Source organism: Punica granatum, chromosome 5 (assembly GCF_007655135.1).
Source record: "Punica granatum isolate Tunisia-2019 chromosome 5, ASM765513v2, whole genome shotgun sequence".
Classification (NCBI taxonomy): Eukaryota; Viridiplantae; Streptophyta; class Magnoliopsida; order Myrtales; family Lythraceae; genus Punica; species Punica granatum.
In genome coordinates, this window is record NC_045131.1 from 2,765,843 (window position 1) to 2,787,509 (window position 21,667).

Below are 21,667 nucleotides of genomic sequence, written 5' to 3' on the forward strand. Positions count from 1 at the left end.
GCATTCATTACGATGTTGATCTGAACGAATAAGAAATATATATGTCGTAACAATCATCTCGGCTGCTGGGTCAGGTGATTGGGAATAAATGAAGATGTAGGCAACAAACATGTTTTGTTTCTATAAGTGGCATACACGCGACAGAAATAAATTTGAAGTCAAATTTGTTTTTGATCTGTTTGGTCTTGCTGTAATTGACATCCCCAGTTGTTGATTGCTCGATTCTCATCGGTCCAGCCAAAACAAGCATATTCCTCCATTGACCGTAAAATGGAACAGCAGGGACAACGTGGATCCCAGTCTCGGTCGTCCAATGTCCGGATCAGGCACATTACAAATATAAATTAATACTACCGTAGCGCACGTGCTTCGCTGCGAGAACGGAGAAACAATTTTTTGTAATACAGTTATTTTTGTTTCAGTTATTAAATTATATATAATAAATATGAGTTAGTAGGGGTAATTTACCTATTGAAGTAACTAAACAAATTTTAAAAGAAAAGGTACAATATGCATTTGTCTAGTATATAATATGTACTCGAATCATAAATTAAAAGTCATTAAGATTGATAAGCATAAATTAAATTAATCAAAAATAACAAAATTTATGTGAGACCATAAAGAAAACAACTGATCATTGTAATTTTATTCTCCAAATTTATAATTGATAGTCTATTTTGTTTATGATAATATGGTATTCTCTTGCCTTGTTGTGGAACTAAAATTTTCTCACTAAAGTCTATAGATGCAATAGTAAGAAACTATTTTCCGGTGAGATTACTTTTATTAATATATAGGAGTAAAAGGATTTAAAATTCTCGCTCTAAATATGCAAAACAAAGATATATTAATTGAGATCATTTTTATCGAAAAAATTTACCAAGATATTATTTTCACTCGTAAAACAACTGTTACAATATAAGCATCATTAGTCCAAATAACTTAAATAATATATGTTTAATTTGTTGTCAAGTGCATCTATATTTTAATCACATTAAATTTTCAAAATTGAATATAGTTGTATTAATATTTAAAATTTTTGTTTTAAATAAGTTATTTTGTCGTGTGTGCTCTCTTGTATTGATGCATGGATTTTAATACATTTGTAGGAAAAATTTCAATGAGAAATTAATCTTTCATCAAATTCTTCATTTTTAGCTCGATAAAAAAGAATCTTTTTACTCTAATTTCAAAAAAAAAATCTCGATTTGTATAGTAGGATTTAATAAATAAATTATTAATCAAAACAAAGAATAAAATGACGTAAATATAGAATATTGGATGTTTATTGAGAATTTTCAAAATACAAAAATACAAAAAAGATCCTAACAATGAAAAAGACACTCGTTCAAATTTTTTTACACATCTTATCTTATACTATTATTTAAGTGAAAGTCCGGTTTCATAACTACCGCCTTATTTATTGGATGTTTTAAAGAGAAATTATAACTTATTCCTAGTTTAAATATGATACGACTTAAAATAGAAGAGATGAGTTGAACAATAATATTGCCCACTTACTATAGTTCTCCACTCTCTCTTTCCTCCCATGTTCAACCTCTCCTTATTTTTTTTCAAGTTATATCTCTAATTCTTAATTTACCTTAATTTTTTTTCTTGTTCGTCAAATTTAATCCATCATGAACATATTGGAAAAAATAATTATAGTTGGAACACAGTTTTTGCGAGTTTGGTCATGCTATTGCACATGTAAATTTTTAGTATATAAAAATACGCAAATAAGAAAATGAAAAAAAATGGAAAAAAAAATATAAATATATATATATATATATACAAGAAAAGGCAAAATGAAAATGAAAGTGGAAAATCAAAAGAGAGTGTAGCGTAGAGGCGCTGTTGGTGCACATCTTCACTTGTTAACCTAGAGGTTGCAGTTTCGATACCTAGTGAGACTATCGATGCCCCTTTATTAGTTATTTAGCATTTATCTTTCCTTATACTGGGCCTACAACCTCCTTTGTAACAGAAAAAATGAAAGTGAAAAAAAAAGAAGAAAAACATCAGCTTGACATGTGGCATAGAATATACAAGAGTTTTAGTATATTTAAAGATTTCATGTGTTAACAAACTGATAATCTTTATAATCATAGATTTGCTGAGCCTAATCTATCTCGAATTACTTGTTTGTAGACTGTTGGTTCACTTCAAGACATCAACAAAAAGTAAGATACCCCCATATGATTCCAATAAGTAATTAATCTTACATACATAATCACACGTTCGATACGAATGACTTACATAAATTCATTGTCAACAAGTGATATAGTTCCATTAAATTAACCTTCTAATACTAATCTTCTTGCCTGGAAACTCTTAAAATTTCTTAAGTGCAGTTCGACAGATTAATTGAGTCAGCTTCGAATCAATTAGCATTCCTCTAGCTGGAACCAATTTAGTTGTTGATCCAATCCCACAACGGAACAGTACAGCCAATAGGGAGCATCACTGCATCATGGCCGGAGCTACCCGATATTCGACCTCTACGGCCAACCTCTCCAGAAGATGAAGAACTATTTGGTGATGATGAATCAATCAATGTTGTCGTCCTCTCCACCTCTGGTGAAAGATTAATATCGTTATTGCATGTCGTCTGATGTTGCTGATGATGATGATGAAGATGATGATGATGATGATCAGATAGTATTGTTGTGGTCTCCTCGTAATTGAGACGATCACCACTAGCTAGCCCTTGTCCTGGAAGCTGATAACTTGAGCTTCCACCGGCAGCAGTCGGCCTTCGGTCAAATGCCCGCAGGATCTTCGATTTTTTGTACACTCGGCACAAACTGTACTCTTGCCTTAGCAGCTGAAATCGATCACGCAGGCAATATTGAACATTAATTAAATCAACTAGAAAATATTATTGGTGTATAAAGGTCATATTTCTTCGATGAAATTGATATAGATGATGCATGGATCAAACTGAATATGTTATACGTAGCTCTCTAACTTTTTTCCATGACTATATAGTGATCGAATGATACAGGAAAAATTGTTAGCAGAACCCTTAACCTTAAAAGCATGACCTATCGGTTATAAGTTCGCCACATTACTAACATACATGAGGATATTACATTAATTCGTGATATCATAAGGTCGCAGTTCAATACCATTTTCTGCACAAGCCCAAATACACTATCTACTATATATTTAAGTTAATTTATAACCCTATTAAATGTTAACTAAGTAAAAAATAATAACAAAAAATGTGTTTATTCGCTATAAGCAATTACTATCCCAGATAAATGTTATCATTATTTCCAAAATAATTATTATAATATTGAACTATAAATAAAATTAATAGATACTTAACAGATGTTGGCATAATTTTTATTTTGGGAAAAGATTAGTTGATTCCGCATGTAATTTCAAAATAAAGCAATTATGACAAGCTGCTAAGGTTATGAACTTATGATAATATAAGAAGATTAAAATTAAGTATTAAGACGAGGATAAGATAAAAAAAATTATTTGAAAATTCACAAATCAAGGTTGTATAAGAAATTTATAACCTAAATATATATCATAAATTCGCCTAATATATAGAACTTTAAATAAATCACAGCACATAGTAATATTCGAGTCATTAATTGGTTTTGAAAAAAAAAACAAAACTATTTAAAATTAGTCTAATTTAATAAATATTATTGTTTAAACTTTGAATTAATTAATTAATTTTTTTTATCATTATTAACTAAGCGGTTTTATATTTTAGAAATATGAGTAATTATCATAAGTGATATAAATGTTTGAAAATGAATATATACGATGCAACTCATAGAACACTACAAAGAATTATGTGCTTATAGGTATTTTTTGAAAACATTATTACAAAAAGATTGTTCCTTTTAAAATTTATAGTCGAATAAAAGAAAATGCCAGTATAAACGGCTTGTGATATAATATTGAAAAGATTAATATTTCTAAGCAAAGATGTTGTGAACTCTATTTTTAAAAAAATGGTGAAAAAGAAATTTATAATATGTTATTTGAACTGAATATATATGATATATATGGATTAACAATTAAATGAAATATATGATATATGCATATTAAGACAATCAGTTGCGGAATTATTTATTTGATCATTTTAAACAATTTTTTTATCGGAAGCTACTCAAAATTAATTTGATGAATATTATTACTCTCTATAATAAATTTAGTATTTTAAAGTTCACCCAGAAAAAAAAATTACAATACTAATATATTAGTGTGATCTCAAATCTGTACCTGTGGAATCGTCGATGAGTCATCGCATAAATCATGATCGGCCAGCACTCCTTCAAGGACCTTATACTCGTTCATCTTCCACTCTGTTTTGGAGCCATTGGGAGCCCTTCCCTTGTAAAAAACCATGGTCCTCTTAAGCCCTACAATCCGATTACTGGAAGAGTAGACACATCCTGGAGATCCAGTTGCCTTCCAGTACCCGAAAGTCGTGAGGCGCCTCGGTCTGCCTCCACGAGCCTCGCTGTCTTTCCTCGGGATGAAGAAGAACCACTGCTCGGTATCTCCTTGGCACACCTCCCCTGCAAATTCTGGACGCAGCAACAGCGATATATGAATAATATGCGTGCATGGAAATAAATTGCACCTCAGTCCAGAAACGATTCTTGAAACAACCAAGACAAGGGGGTCATAAAGCTAGGAACATCTAGTTCCGAGAATACATGGACTAAATATTGCACCCACATCTAGCTACTTTATTATATGTTTTGTGTCATACAACATACATAAATATATATATATATATATATATATATATATGAAGTGATGATAATCAGTTAAGCTGAAGTGCGAAGAGAAGCGAGCTGGGATTGGAGTTTTTACGTGGAAGGTCCCATGGATTGAACTCATAGATATCCAAAGTCGGGATGACCCTGTCCAAGATCCGGTTGAGGTCCGCATTCATTCCGTCTAGCTTCTTCTGCAAATAGAACTGAACCAACTCTTCTTCTGTTGGATAGAACCGATAGCCCGGTGGCAAATAATTCTCCATCGTATTAATCTTTCCCCCCCTATTATTCTTTACGGACTCTCTCGTCTCTCCTTTTAGATCACTTATGCAGCTCTAAGATGATAGATATATATGCAGTTGCTCTCTCTAGGTCATTTTCAGTGATATATATATACACGCATAATGTTCTATACTTACGGTGACTTTGAATCAGAATAATGCCATTAGATACTTTCAATTCAAGTGTAGAGTATTTTGTATTCTGTATAAAAAATAATATAAATACTAACCACTTAAACTGAAGTATTAAGGGTGTATTTGTTTTATAAACAATGTTCAACTCAACTCAACTCCACTTATCTTCAATTCAACATCACAATAATTACTTTTTTATTTTTAAATATTTTTAACCATTCAATTCAATTTTTAATATTAAATTCTCTCAACTATTCATTACTTTTTCACAATTCAACAACACAATCATTACTTAATCATTATTTTTTCTCAATTATTTATTACTTTTTCACATTTTTTCTCATAATTCAACAATACAATCATTACAAACCAATTAAAACTAAAACTAAACTAAACTAAACTCTCAATTCAAACGCACTCTAAATAATTGAAGTGAAAGCAATAAATACGTAACTCATTATCATTATCGTATTAGAATTTCCGGGCACCTGTATATATCAATTATCACACAGTTGTTGTACAAAGAGAGAATGTGAGGGAAGGGGAATGGAAGTTTGGGGAGAAAGTGTGAAAGAAAGGGACGAGACTTGGACAAAAGAGAGAGAGAGAGAGAATCACGGATGGATTTGCTTTGAAATTTCCAACTTCCAAGCCCATGTGAGAAATGAATGAAACTTACCCGTGCCATATGCGCATCATTACGAACCCTTTTTTTAATTTTAGTTTTATAATAAATAATTTGGAATAGAAAATAAGTTTTCTCTCTTTCCATTACCAAGAAGATTTATAAATATAATAATATAAAAATTTTAATATCTAATAAATAGATCATAGTGGTTCTATAACGATTATCAAAATATAAAATTTATTGATTACGGGTAAAATCATGCATTGCTGTATTATACTCTTTTTGATCATGTCGCATATTTATTTATAGGGGGCCTGCCCTTGTAAGAGATAGATGTATATCGCGTATGATAGCGCACTTACTGAGGGCCTCTAGATGTTTTTTTGCAGATGATATCAACTCGACCTCTTCTTGCACAGCAGCGCAGGGTGAGATATGCTGAACCACCGCTGCTAATCTCAGGAAGCAAATCCATGCAAGTAATAAAGGTTTTAAAAAAAAATTAGGGTAAACTCAGTCTCAAACAATTTTTTTTTTTGTCAAAAGAAGATTTAGAAAGTTTTCCGGTGAAACGGTCTTCAGTGGAACCTCCTGCACTTTCTCCTAACTAGCCAGGAAAAGGCTTCAACAGAGAACAAGAGAAGGGGATCTGACTAATATGTCGATTCAACACACGCAATCTCTATTGTTTATTTATACCTATATTTAACTTGCAGCATATTTAATCATATCTAGAAGTTTTCTTTGGCCATATATTAAAAGGATCGATCGTAATAAATCTAACTCATCAAAAAAATCATAATAATATTCAAAAGAGGGTATAGAGTAATAGCATACGACGAGGTCGTAGGTTCGATATTTAGTGAAATTATTTAGGATTTTTCTTTCATTATATTAGGTTTTGAATCTCCTTTATAATCGAAAAAAATCATAAAAAATATTCTAAAAGTTAAAAGAAAATAAAAACACTACAACATTTCGTTTTGTTATAATTCTAGCTATAGCATGCGTTTTGCCATTCTTCAGTCAAGCCCAGCCATAAGTACTGACGTGACGCATATCGCCAAAAGACTCCAGTAAGTTCATGGTTTTATATAATCTTCTGTCTTTATCTTTTTCTCCTACTTCTATTCCCTCCTGTTTTTTGTCTTTATCTGGCAATTCATGTTAAGTTTCAAGAGGAAAGACGAGCAATTGAGGACTGTCGGGGGCATTTTAGGACCTTGAGCCAGGCGGTCAAATTCGCAGTGCTATTTTTCTTATTTCAAACCGTACATATGAAGAAAATTTTCAAGAAATTACCGATGGGAGAATTTCAAGTTGGTAAGGCTTAATTATGTAGAAAAACTATATCTAAATACTACAGAGTTGTCTCATTTTGAGCAATACAATAGTATTCACAAAGGGCGAGTCTCTATTTCTATTTTTTGGGAACCAGTTTTGTGCTACATAAACAAAAATAGGGATCCAAAATAAATAGGGACTCACCTCCACAATGCTAAGTCTCATCGTCATTTAGTATGGACTTCACAGACATTTCAAACCTTTAAAAAATAAATAGATATTAATATGTATTGTCCCTGGCAACAACAATTCAAGGAATACGGTTCTTTCTCCTTCACCTTTTTTAAAAAAAAAGAAAAAAAGAAAATGCCTGTCACCATTGCCACACGGCAAGCTCCATTCCAATGGAGCTTGCCTCAACAGGGACGGTTGCAGCTAGGGACTCACCTCCACAATGTTAAGTCTCATCCCCATTCCATATGGGCCTCACAGATATTTCAAACCTTTGAAAAATAAATAGATATTGATATGTATATCTCTAACAATAACCCAAGATATACAGTTCATTTCCCTTTATTTATTTATTTATTTTTTAAGTCTGTCACCACTGCCATGCAACAAGCTCCAATTGGAGCTTGCCTCAATGCGAACGGTTGCTGCTAGCAGCCGCCGTCCCTGAGTAAATTTTCCCCACAATGGGTGGGAATTCAATGGGGACGTCCCCGCTGCTGAAACTTCGGCAACGGGGACGGCCATTGTAGGTTGCTTAAGGGAGAGGGTGACAAAGACATTCCTTACTCTTGCAAAGTGCTTCGCTTTTCTTATTTTAAAAATTAAATTTTGTCTTATATAGTAGGTAATTTATTATTATTATAATATAAAAAAACCTCCTCCATAAGTGGCTTGTCTTTATAGGATGATATAATTCATTAATGAAGAAAAGATATATAAAGGGGAATTTTTTGCGTTTTATTTTAATATTAAGTAAATTTACATTGAAATTTAAAAAAAAGGGTGGAGAAAGAGAGCAAAGGATGGGAACACGTAATGGACAAAGTCATCTTTGGGGTTTAATGGCGGGCCCTAGGCCGTACAATACACCGCCCGGTAGACTAGTCGGTTACTACAGCGCCGGACACTATTGACAGCAAAAATAAAAATTAAAAAAAATGGAAAAAGACATCTTAAATTATTCATGAGTTTTTTTCCTTGAAATTATAAGATTTTCCACCCAAATTTAGGTTAATTTATTAGAATTGTTAATTATTGTTATTATTATTCTTTGCATGTATTATTTCAAAAGTCTAAAAGAAAATTTCTAGTGAATTTGTATATTAATTTCTATTTTTAAATTTTTGTTGTTGCTATCATTTTTTAAACGGTTTTGTATCTTGTTAATATCTTTTATTCTATTCATATTTTATGTCAGGAGAATAAGGAGAAATAACAAGCTTTTTGCAAAAAAAGTTTAAATTATTGGTTAAGCAATAAGAGAACTTTATTGGTAATTTAGATAGATAAAAAAAAATTCATATTAGTGGACGCCCGTGTGTTGTACGGGCCGCTCACTAGTATTCATATATACACAACATGAAGGAATTGCATGGCTAATTCTATACAGTCTGGTTCATGTTTTTCATGATTGAATTCACCATTTTATTATGGGTTTCTTTCATTCATAAATAATACAAAATTAGATCCAAATAATTCGTTACGGGGATTTAGCATTTCTTTATATTTAGTTTATTCGATGACAAAAGCGAAAGCTGGGAGACATGGATAAGTGCTAGGCAACTTCGAACGAAGCCAGTCATCAATTTACGTACGTGAGAGAGAAAAGGTCGGGAGGAAAGTCAAGTGAAGTCAACCGAGTGCCTTGACTAACGGTCGACTTCCATGCATGAGTCAAGCAGAGGGAGAGAGACAGACCCACGCGCACTTCAATGTAGCCGGTGCACGTAAGCCCACGAAGGCACATGAGCTCTTGCACATTCGATCTACATGCACCGGGTGCATAGAACATGTCATCAGATGTCGCCAAGACCACGGGCCCGCCACTGCCTCTGGCCTTAGTGGGCCCACAATGTGTCCGTGGTGAGGCCCACTATAGAGGACGGAGCAGGGTTGGGGGGGAGGAAGGGGGGTGGTCCAGGAGGACTCTTTATGATCTTCATGTCCTCTCTGATCCGTGACCACTACAAATTATTCCTCATGGTCGTCCATATCCAACCAACATCGTTCGTAAATATCAAAGAGACTTCAAATTAATGTTAAGTCGTCGTCATAGTGCATCCATGCACAGATGTGAAAGGCGTAGCAAATGCATCCCACCAATCGATGCGAAAAGGTGCAGCAAAGTGGTGAAGGTATTGTTGTAATTGCGGTTGCAGAGATCATGTTTGACAAAATGGAATTCGTGGCATCGTAGAGTATATATGGATTCGAGATAGCAACTGTAAATCGATTCGGTTTGCTTAATGTGCTTATTGAATGCGGTTTCTAATTATTTAGCCAGCAGGGAGGCAAGTATATATGGATTCGAGATAACAACTGTAAATCGATTCGGTTTGCTTAATTTGCTCATTGAATGCGGTTTCTAATTATTTAGCCAGCAGGGAGGCAAGTATACTCCACATGGAGGAAAATTAAGTTTTGTGGAGGACTATCAACTGCATAGACTTATCGATGAGGTGCATTGAGCAAAGACTGGTAGTTGTGAGTGGGGGATGACTGTATCCCAATGTTTCATTTTCATAAGATGATTATGATCACGAGCACATTGTTATAACATGCATGCACGTCCGCGAATTCTGCAATTCATTGACGGTACACCCCGTAGAAACTATGTACTTCGAAGACGGCAGCTTTGATTCGTCAAGAGGCGGCATAGAGCAGTTTTCTACAAATATTAATCACTAGAACCACCATTTGGTGAAATTTTCTTAAACATCGTAATACAAATGTCACCATTGCTTGGTATTGTTGTGGTGCAGAAAAACCGAGCAGAGTACAACAGACTGGCATACGAGCTGTCCTCCCGATCTATAGGTGTGAGTGTGACACACTTGAACTTACAATTCCTTCCGAAACAACCTCCGAAGTGCAAGAGTGAAGGGTTTCCATTCAGTCAGTTTGATTATAAATCGACACATCATCAATACTTAATGGTGTAAGACTGTATCTGGTATATCAGAATTGAAAGGAATGTAAGGAAATAAATATTTCATCACTTCCTCCATTTCTTTTGTTCAGTATCTCTTTCATGAGTTGAATGATTCTTTTCTCCAAGTTGATGGAATGATGTTTCCTTCAAAAAAAACTTAAGTAATCCCATTTCCATCATTCAACTAGCTTTTATTCAAGCATGATGTATTTTCTTTGAAATTCATATATCTAAGTTTTTTTTTCTTTTTTTTTGAGAAGGGGAGTGACGGAGCTAGAAAATGATCTCAAGGGGGGCACGGCTAAAGTCGAAGCATATATGAAATTATATTTAATTTGTCCATATCTAATTCAGATGAAGAAAAAAATTAAAATAAATGTGTATAAATTAATTACACGAAGACTAAGCAGAAAACTCAAATGAGAAAGAAATGACCTAATGCTTGTCGTTGCTCTGAATGTTGTGCTCAATTCTTATCTTCTAAAGTTTTGATTTTGACTTTTGAGAATTAAATCCTTTCAACTAAAGTGAAAAATCGGGTTTTGGTATTCATAATATTTCATAGATTTAATTTCTAAATCTTTAAAATTATAAAGAATTTTAAAGATTTAAAATTCTTTAAAATTTTGAAATTCTAATTTTATAAACATATCGAGAAATGTACAGTAGTGTTGTCTTTGGACTATTTGAGGGGACACATTCTCTGTTGTCAAAGAATAGCAGTTTTGGCAATATTTCTTTTGTTTCTCATCAGCGTGCGAGCTATCGCTTGCTCATAAACTATTTTTCTTGGCAATCGATATTCTATGTTGGGTCCAAGTTGTCTTGTGATTGTCTATCAGTCTTGAAATGGGATTTCATCTTGTGGTAAAAATTTTCGGTGAGTCCCGGGCCATCTTATTATATGTACATATATAATATATGTTGTAACAATCATATCGGCTGCTGGGTCAGGTGATTGGGAATAAATAAAGATGTAGGCAACATGTTTTGTTACTATAAGTGGTATACACGCGACAGAAATAAAATTGAAGTCAAATTTGTTTTTATCTGTATGGTCTTGCTGTAATTTATATCCCCAGTTGCGAGAACAGTGAAACAATTTTTGTAATACAATTATTTTTTTCAGTTATTCAATTATATATAATAAATACGAGTTAGTAGATGTAATTTACATATTGAAGGAACTACAATTTTTTTTAAAAGAAACGTACAATATGCATTTGCCTAGTATATGATATGTACTCACATCATAAATTAAAAGTCATTAAGAATGATAAACATAAATTAAATTAATCAAAAATAACATAATTTATGTTAAACCATAAAGAAAACAGTCGGTCACTGTAATTTTATTCTAAAAATTTATAATTGATAGTCTATTTTATTTATGATAATATGGTATCCGTATATGATAATATGGTATTCTCGTGTCTTATTGTGGAACCAAAAGATAGTATCATAATTTTCTCACTAAAGTCTAAAGGTGCAATAGGAAGAAAATATTTTTGGGTAAAATTAATTTTATTAATATATAGGAGTAAAAGGATTTAAAATTATCACTCTAAATATGCAAAACAAAGAACTATTAATTGAGATCATTTTTATGAAAAAATTTGCCAAGATATTATTTTCACCCGTAAATCGACTGTTACAATATAAGCATCATTAATCCAAATAACTTATATAATATAAGTTTAGGTTGTTGTCAAGTGCATCATATATTTTAATCACATTAAATTTTCAAAATTGAAAATAGTTGCATTAATATTTTTAATTTGTGTTTAACAGAGTTATTTTGTCGTGTGTGCTCTCTTTGTATTAATGCACGGATAATAAATTTAGCGGAAAAAATTCAATGAGAAATTAACCTTTCAACAAATTCTTCATTTTTAACTTGATAAAAAAGAATTTTTTTACTCTAATTTCAAAAAAAAAATCTCGATTTTTATAGTAGGATTTAATAAATAAATATTAATCAAAATAAAGAATAAAATGACGTAAATAAAGAATACTGAATGTTTATTGAGAATTTTCAAAATAAGAAAAAATACAAAAAAGATCCTAACAATGAAAAAGACACTAATTCAAGTTTTTTTACACATCTTATCTTATACTATTATTTAAGTGAAAGTCTGATTTCGTAACTACCACCTTATTTATAGGATGTTTTAAAAAAGAAATTATAACTTATTGTTAATTTAAATATGATACAACTCAAAATAGAAGAGATAACTTGAATAACAATATTGCCCATTAATATAGTTCTCCACTCTCTTTTTCCTCCCATGTTCAACCTCTCCTTAATTTTTTTTCCAAATTATATCTCCAATTCTTAACTTACCCTTAACTTTTTGTTCTTGTTCATCAAATTTAATCCATCATGAACATATTGAAAAAAAATCATTATAGTTGGAACACAGTTTTTGCGAGTTCGTTCGTGCTAATGCACATGTAAATTTTTAGTATATAAAAATACACAAATAAGAAAATGAAAAAATAATATATATATATATATATAGACATAACAAAAGCCAAAATGAAAATGAAAGTGAAAAATCAAAAGAGAGTGTAACGTAGTGCCACTATTGGCGCACGCCCTTATATGTTGACCTAGAGGTCGTAAGTTCGATATATAATGGGACTGTCGGTGTCCTTTTATTAATTATTTAGCATTTATTTTTCATTGCGCTAGGTATTCAGTCTCCTTTGTAACTGAAAAAATGAAAGTGAAAAAAAGAAGAAGAAAAACGTGAGCTTGACATGTGGCATAAAATATACAAGAGTTTTAGTGTATTAAAAGATTTCATGAGTTAACAAACTGATGATCTTTATAATCATAGATTTGATGATCTTTAGTAGATTATGGGTTCACTTCAAGACATCAACAAAGTAAGATACCCCTATATGATTCCAATAAGTAATTAATCTTACATACATAATCACACGTTCGATACGAATGACTTACATAAATTCATTGTCAACAAGTGATATAGTTCCATTAAATTAACCTTCTAATACTAATCTTCTTGCCTGGAAACTCTTAAAATTTCTTAAGTGCAGTTCGACAGATTAATTGAGTCAGCTTCGAATCAATTAGCATTCCTCTAGCTGGAACCAATTTAGTTGTTGATCCAATCCCACAACGGAACACTACAGCCAATAGGGAGCATCACTGCATCATGGCCGGAGCTACCCGATATTCGACCTCTACGGCCAACCTCTCCAGAAGATGAAGAACTATTTGGTGATGATGAATCGATCAATGTTGTCGTCCTCTCCACCTCTGGTGAAAGATTAATATCGTTATTGCATGTCGTCTGATGTTGCTGATGATGATGATGATGAGGATGATCATGATCATGATTAGATAGTATTGTTGTGGTCTCCTCGTAATTGAGATGATCACCACTAGCTAGCCCTTGTCCTGGAAGCTGATAACTTGAGCTTCCACCGGCAGCAGTTGGCCTTCGGTCAAATGCCCGCTGGATCTTCGATTTTTTGTACACTCGGCACAAACTGTATTCTTGCCTTAGCTGAAATCGATCACGCAGGCAATATTGAACATTAATTATATCAACTAGAAAATATTATTGATGTATAAAGGTCATATTTCTTCGATGAAATTGATATAGACGATGCATGGATCATATATTATATTATGCGGTTAGTTTTCCAGCTTCAAACTGAATATGTTGTAGGTAGCTCTTTTTCCATGACTCTATATTGATCGAATCATACAGGAAAAATAGTTTACGGAACCCCTAACCTTAAAAGCATGACCTCTCAGTTATAATTCCACAGCATTGCTAACATACATGAGGATATTACATTAATTGCTGATATCATAAGAAGGTCGCAGTTCAATACCATTTTCTACACAAACACAAATCGGCTGTCTACTATATATTTAAGTTAATTTATGACCATATTAAATGTTAATTAAGTAAAAAATAATAACAAGAAATACGTATTTATTTGCTATAACTTATAAGCAATTATTATCCCAGATAAATGTTATCATTAATCCAAAATAATTATTATAATATCTGAACTATAAATAAAATTAATAGATACTTAACAGATGTTGGTATAATTTTTATTTTAGAAAAAAGATTAGTTGATTTCGCATGTAATATCAAAATAAAGCAATAATGACAAGCTGCTAAAGTTATAAACTTATGATAATATAAGAAGATTAAAATTAAGTATTTAAGATTAGGATAACATAAAAAAAATTATTTGAAAATTCACAAATCAAGTTTGTATAAGAAATTTATAAACTAAATATATATAATAAATTCGTCTAATATATAGAACTTTAAATAAATCACAGCACATAGTAATATTGGAGTCATTAATTAGTTTTGAAAAAATACAAAACTATTTAAAATTAGTCTAATTTAATAAAATATTATTGTTTAAAATTTGAATTAATTAATTAATTTTTTATTGTTATTAACTAAGCGGTTTTATATTTTAGAAAAATGAGTAATTATCATAAGTAATATAAATGTTTGAAAATGAATACATACGATGCAACTCATAGAACACTACAAAGAATTATGTTCTTATAGGTATTTTTTGAAAACATTAATACAAAAAGATTGTTTCTTATAAAATTTATAGTCGAATAAAAGAAAATGCCCATATAAATTGCTTGTGATATAATATTGAAAAGATTAATATTTGTAAGCAAAGATGTTGTGAACTCTATTTTTAAAATATGGCGAAAAAGAAATTTATAATATGATATTTGAACTGAATATATATGATATTAACAATTAAATGAAATGTATGATATATGCATATTAAGACAATCAGTTGTGAAATTATTATTTGATCATTTTAAACAAATTTTTTTATCGAAAACTACTCAAAATTTATTGAAGATTATTGTTTGAACTTTAAGTTAATAATTTGAGGAATATTATTACTCTCTGTATTAAAATTAGCATTTTAAATTTCACCCAGAAAAAAAAATTACAATACTAATATACGAGTGTAATTCCAAATCTGCACCTGTGGAATCATCGATGAGTCATTGCATAAATCATGATCGGCCAGCACCCCATCAAGGACTTTATACTCGTTCATCTTCCAGTCTGTCTTGGAGCCATTGGGAGCCCTTCCCTCGTAAAAAACCATGGTCCTCTTAAGCCCTACAATCCGATTGCTGGAAGAGTAGACCCATCCTGGAGATCCAGTTGCCTTCCAGTACCCAAAAGTCGTGAGGCGCCTCGGTCTGCCTCCACGAGCCTCGCTCTCTTTCTTCGGGATGAAGAAGAACCACTGCTCGGTATCTCCTTGGCACAGCTCCCCTGCAAATTCTGGACGCAGCATCAGTGGTCATAAAGCTAGGAACATCTAGTTTCGAGAATACATGGATTAAATATTGCACCCACATCTAGCTACTTTATTATATGTTGTTACATGTCATGCGTAATATATATATATATATATATATATATGTATAAATGAAGTATTGATAATCAGTTAAGCTAAAGTGCGAAGAGAAGCGAGCTGGGATTGGAGTTTACGTGGGAGGTCCCATGGATTGAACTCATAGATATCCAAGGTCGGGATGACCCTGTCCAAGAGCTGGTTGAGGTCCGCTTTCATTCCGTCTAGCTTCTTTTGCAAATAGAACTGAACCAACTCTTCTTCTGTTGGATAGAACCGATAGCCCGGTGTCAAATAATTCTCCATCATATTAATCTTTCCCACTATTATTCTTTACGCATTCTCTCGTCTCTCCCTTTAGATCACTTATGCCGCTTTAAGATGATAGATATATATGCAGTTGCTCTCTCTATGTCATTTTCAGTGATATATATATATTTATATATATAATAATAATGTTGGAGATATATATATAATGTTCTATAACTTTGAATCATGTTTCAATTTAAGTGCATAATACTACATTTTAAGTGTATAGTACTTTTTATTCTGTATCATAAATAATATAAATACTAATCACTTAAACTGAAGTATTAAATAATTGAATTGAAAGCAGTAATGTGCTCCTGGGACTCATTATCGTATTAGAATTTCCGTGCACCTGTATATATCAATTGTCACACCGTTGTTGTACAAAAAGAGAACGTGAGGAAAGGGGAATGGAAGTTTGGGGAGAAAGCGACAAAAGAGAGAGAATCTCGGATGGATTTGCAGGGGAATTTCCAAATTCCAAGCCCATGTGAGAAATGAGTGAAAATTACCTGCGCTATACGCGCATTATTACGTACCCTATTTTAATTTTAGTTTTATAATAAATAAATTGGAATAAAAAATAATTTTTTGCTGTTTCTATTAAAAAAAATATATATATATATATAAATATAATAATATAAAAAATTTAATATCTAATAAATTGATCATGATGATTCTATTACAATTATCAAAATATAAATTTCTTGATTACTGATAAAATCATGCATCACTATATTATATTCTCTTTGATCATGACGCTGATTTATTTGTAGGGGGTCTGGACCGCACCCTTGCCAGAGATAGATGTATATCGCATATGGTAGCGCACTTACAGAGGGGCCTCTAGATGTTTTTTGCAGATGATATCAACTCGACCTCTTCTTGCACCGCAGAGCAGGGTGAGATATACTCAACCAGGAAGCAAATCCTCGCCAGCAATGAAGGTTAAAAAGAAGAAGAGGAGCAAACTCATTCTTAGAAAGATTTCTGGTAAAACGGTCTTCAGTGGAACCTTCTGCACTTTCTCCTAACTAGCTAGGAAAAGGCTTCAACAGAGAACCAGGGAAGGGGATCTGACTAATATGTCTGTCGATTCAACACACGCAATCTCTATTGTTTATTTATACCTATATTTAACTTGTAGCATATTTAATCATATCCAGGAGTTTTCTTTGGCCATATAATAAAAGGATCGATAGTAATAAATCTAACTCATCAAAAAAATCATAATAATAATTAAAAGAGGGTACACATCAATGGCACACGCCGTTGACCTAGAGGTCGTCAGTTCAATGCTTAACGGGACTATCCGTATCCGTTTATTAGTTATTTATGATTTCTTTTCATTGTATTAGGTATTGAACATAATTTATAGATTATAACAAATATTCTAATTGGTTAAATTAAAAGGAAAAAAAAACACTACAACATTTTGTTTTGTTGTAATTCTAGCTGTAGCACGCGTTTCGTCATTCTTCCGTCAAGCCCAGACATAAGTACTGACGTGACGCATATCGCCAAAAGACTCCAGTAAGTTCATGGTTTATATAATCTTCTGCCTTTATCTTTTTCTCCTTCTTCTATTCCCTCCTGTATTTATTTATTTATTTAACAATTGATTTCTTGTCTCTGGCAATTCATGTTTAGTTTCAAGAGGAAAGACGAGCAATTGAGACTGTCGGGGCCTCCACAACGCGAAGTCTCATCCCCATTTCATATGGACCTTACAGATATTTCAAACTTTTGAAAAATAAATAGATATTAATATATAATGTCTCTGACAATAACAATCTTAAGTATACGATTCTTTCTCTTTTATCTTTTTTTTAAACAAAAATAAATTGTATGTCATTACTACCACGCGACAAGTTTCAATTGGAGCTTGCCTCAACGGGACGGTTGCTGCTAGTAGCCACCGTCCCTGATTAAATTTCCCCCACAACTTGCTAGTAGTCTCAATTGCTCCCATGATTGCTTCGATGTAAATAATTCCAAAGCAAACTTCAGCAACGGGGACGGCCTTAGTAGATGGCCTAAGGGAGAGGGTGACAAAGACATTTCATACTCTTGCAAAGTGCGTCGCTTTTCTTATTTTAATAATTAAATTTTGTCTTATATAGTAGGTGATTTTCAATTATTCTAATATAAAAAAAAACCTCTTCCATAAGCGGTTTGTCTTTATAGGATGATATAATTCATTAACGACAAAAAGATAAATAAAGGGAAATTTTTTGCGTTTTATTTTTATATTAAGTAAAAAAAAAAAGGTGGAGAAAGGGAGCAAAGGATGGGAACACGCAATGGGCAAAGTCATCTTAAATTATTCATGAGTTTTTTTTCCTGAATTTTTCCACCCAAATTCTGGTTAATTTATTAGAATTGTTTATTATTATTATTATTATTATTATTATTATTATTATTCTTTGTTGTCTTATTTCAAAAGTCTAAAAGTAAATTTCTAGCGAATTTGTCTATTAATTTCTATTTTTAAATTTTGTCGTTGCTATCATTTTTTTAAACGGTTTTGTATCTTATTAATATATTTTATTCTATTAATATTTTATGCCAGGAGAAATAAAAAGTTTTTTTGCAACAAAAAAAAAGGGTTTAAATTCTTGGTTAACCAATAAGAGAACTTTACTAGTAATTTAGATAGATTAAAAAAATTCATATTAGTGGACACCCGTGTGTTGTACTGGCCGCTTACTAGTATTCATATATACACAACATGAAGGAATTGCATGGCAAATTCTATACAGTCTGATTCATGTTTTTCATGATTGGATTCACCCATTTCATTATGGATATAATCAAAATATATAAGTATCAAGATGATTATATGATAAATCCAGTCTCTTGGTTTCTGTTGAGGAGTAAAATGGGATAAAGCTCACATCGGAAAAAAAAAGAAAAATCCATGGGTTAATATATGACTTGGGTACCACCACTTATCAGCTTGAGCTTTTAAGTGGATATGGGCCTGAGCCCGTATAAGCCCAATGGAAATTTAATATGGTATCAGAGCGGGTTATACTTCCGTATGCCTACGCGCGTATGCGCATGGACTCACACCACGCCAGGCCCAGTATGTCCGAGTGCAGCCAAGAGTGCGCCTCGTGTTAGTGTCCCCCCTCGCCCGAGCACGGAAGATGAGCCCGGCTCGAGGTCAATTGTTGAGGGCGGGTATTTAAGGGCACGTGACAACGTGTAGGCAGAAATAGACCACACATTGCACATGAGGGCGGGTGTTGAGGAGTAAAATGGGATAAATCCCACATCGGAAAAGAAAAGGAAAATCCATGGGTTAATATATGGTTTGGGTACCACCACTTATCAGGTTAAGTTTTTAAGTGGATATGAGCCTTAACCCGTATAAGTGCAATAGAAATTTAATAGTTTCTTTCATTCATACATAATACGAAATTAGATCCAAATAATTCGTTAGGAGGATTTAGCATTTCTTTATATTTAGTTTAATCGATGACAAAAGCGAAAGCTGTGAGAGACATGGATAAGTGCTATGTAACTTCGAACGAAGTCAGTCAAGTGAAGTCAAGCAGAGAGAGAGAGAGAGAGACAGGCCCACGCGCACACAGTGTTTTAACAAAATATTTTCAATGCAGCCGGTGCACGTAAGCCCACAAAGGCACATGAGCTCTTGCACATTCGATCTACATGCACCGGGGGCATAGAACATATCATTAGTTGTCGCCAAGACCACGGGCCCGCCACTGCCTCTGGCCTCAGTGGGCCCACGATGTGTCCGTGGTGAGGCCCACTATGGAGGACGGAGCAGGGTTGGGGGGAGGAAGGGGGCTGATCCAGGAGGACTCTTTATGATCTTCATGTCCTCTCTGATCCGTGACCACTAGAAATTATTCCTCATGGCCGTCCATATCCAACCAACATCGTTCGTAAATATCAAAGAGACTTCAAATTAATGTTAAGTGCATCCATGCACAGATGTGAAAGGCGTAGCAAATGCATCCCACCAATCGATGCGAAAAGGTGCAGCAAAGTGGTGAAGGTATTGTTGTAATTGCGGTTGCAGAGATCATGTTTGACAAAATGGAATTCGTGGCATCGTAGAGTATATATGGATTCGAGATAACAACTGTAAATCGATTCGGTTTGCTTAATGTGCTTATTGAATGTGGTTTCTAATTATTTAGCCAGCAGGGAGGCAAGTATATATGGATTCGAGATAACAACTGTAAATCGATTCGGTTTGCTTAATTTGCTCATCGAATGCGGTTTCTAATTATTTAGCCAGCAGGGAGGCAAGTATACCACACATGGAGGAAAAATTAAGTTTTGTGGAGGACTATCAACCGCATAGACTTATCGATGAGGTGCATTGGGCAAAGACTGGTAGTTGTGAGTGGGGGATGACTGTATCCCAATGTTTCATTTTCATAAGATGATCATGATCATGATCACGAGCACATTGTTATAACATGCATGCACGTCCACGAATTCTGTAATTCATTGACGGTCCACTCCGTAGAAACTATGTACTTTCGAAGACAACAGCTTTGATTCGTTAAGAGGCGGCATAGAGCAGTTTTCTACAAATATTAATCACTACAACCACCATTTGGTGAAAGTTTCTTAAACATCGTAATACAAATGTCACCATTGCTTGGTATTGTTGTAGTGCAGAAAAACCGATCAGAGTACAGCAGACTGGCATACAAGTTGCCCTGTTATCGGTTCAAATCTCGTTATGTTTCTTATTCATTCTATTCTTTCAGAAAGGAATGCCAGCGGATATTCTTTTTTCTATTAACACGAGTCTAATCTAGTGTTGTATATGATACACGCGCAAAAGAACCCCGATCTATAGGTGTGAGGGTGACACACTTGAACTCACAATCCCTTCCGAAACAACCTCCAAAGTGCAAGAGTGAAGGGTTACTCAGTCCGTTTGATTATGAATCGACACATCATCAATACTTAATGGTGTAAGGCTGTATTTGGTATATCAGAATTGAAAGGAACGTAAGGAAATAATATTTCATCACTTCCTCCATTTCTTTTGATCAGTATCTCTTTCGATGAGTTGAATGATTCTTTTCTCCAAGTTGATAGAATGATGTTTCCTTAAAAAAAAAACTGAAGTAATCCCATTTCCATCATTCAACTAGCTTTTTTTTTCTTTTTTTATTCAAGCATGGCTAAAGTCGAAGCATATATGAAATTATATTTAATTTGTTCATATCTAATTCAAATGAAGAAAAATATTAAAATAAATGTGTATAAATTAATTACATGAAGACTAAGGAGAAAACTCAAATGAGAAAGAGAATACCTATTGCTTGTCGTTGCTCAGAGTGTTGTGCTCAATTATTATCTTCTAAAGTTTGATTTTGACTTTTGAGAATTAGATCCTTTCAACTAAAGTGAAAATCGGGTTTTGGTATTCATAATATTTTGCAGATTTAATTTCTAAATCTTTAAAATTATAAAGAAAATATTATAGTAAAATTACCAAATTTTTTTCTATCCTACTAAATTCAAGTTTACTGTGGATAAATATTTGAGAAAATATTACCTCTTTGAAATTTCTAAAATATATAATCTTATATTTCCAATCAAGAGAGGTAATTTAATCTTCACGGCTCTTCTATCTTGTGTTGCATTTGATTCTGAGGTTTTTTTTTTGGTACTAAAATATGAGATTTCATTTCTTTTGCTACTAGAT

The 21,667-nt window shown here is 32.9% G+C and overlaps 2 protein-coding genes across 3 annotated transcripts; both read right to left on the reverse strand.

Annotated features, from left to right (window-relative positions):
* Window positions 1-2,240: 2,240 nt before the first annotated feature.
* LOC116208656 (NAC domain-containing protein 90-like) lies at window positions 2,241-5,086 on the reverse strand. The gene is made up of 3 exons (XM_031542192.1): window positions 4,852-5,086; window positions 4,252-4,559; window positions 2,241-2,827 (listed from the first exon to the last, which is right to left on the reverse strand). Exons 1-3 carry the CDS (start codon window positions 5,018-5,020, stop codon window positions 2,414-2,416), a joined length of 891 nt encoding a protein of 296 aa, XP_031398052.1. The 5' UTR covers window positions 5,021-5,086; the 3' UTR covers window positions 2,241-2,413.
* An 8,046-nt stretch (window positions 5,087-13,132) lies between these two features.
* On the reverse strand, window positions 13,133-16,029 carry LOC116207254 (NAC domain-containing protein 90-like). Of its 2 annotated transcripts, none has more exons than XM_031540159.1 (3): window positions 15,789-16,029; window positions 15,271-15,569; window positions 13,133-13,784 (listed from the first exon to the last, which is right to left on the reverse strand). In XM_031540159.1, exons 1-3 carry the CDS (start codon window positions 15,958-15,960, stop codon window positions 13,371-13,373), a joined length of 885 nt encoding a protein of 294 aa, XP_031396019.1. In that variant the 5' UTR covers window positions 15,961-16,029; the 3' UTR covers window positions 13,133-13,370. The 2 variants fall into 2 exon arrangements, with proteins under 2 accessions (XP_031396019.1, XP_031396018.1); XM_031540158.1 differs by having other exon boundaries at window positions 15,271-15,578; window positions 15,789-16,028.
* Between the last annotated feature and the right edge of the window lie 5,638 nt (window positions 16,030-21,667).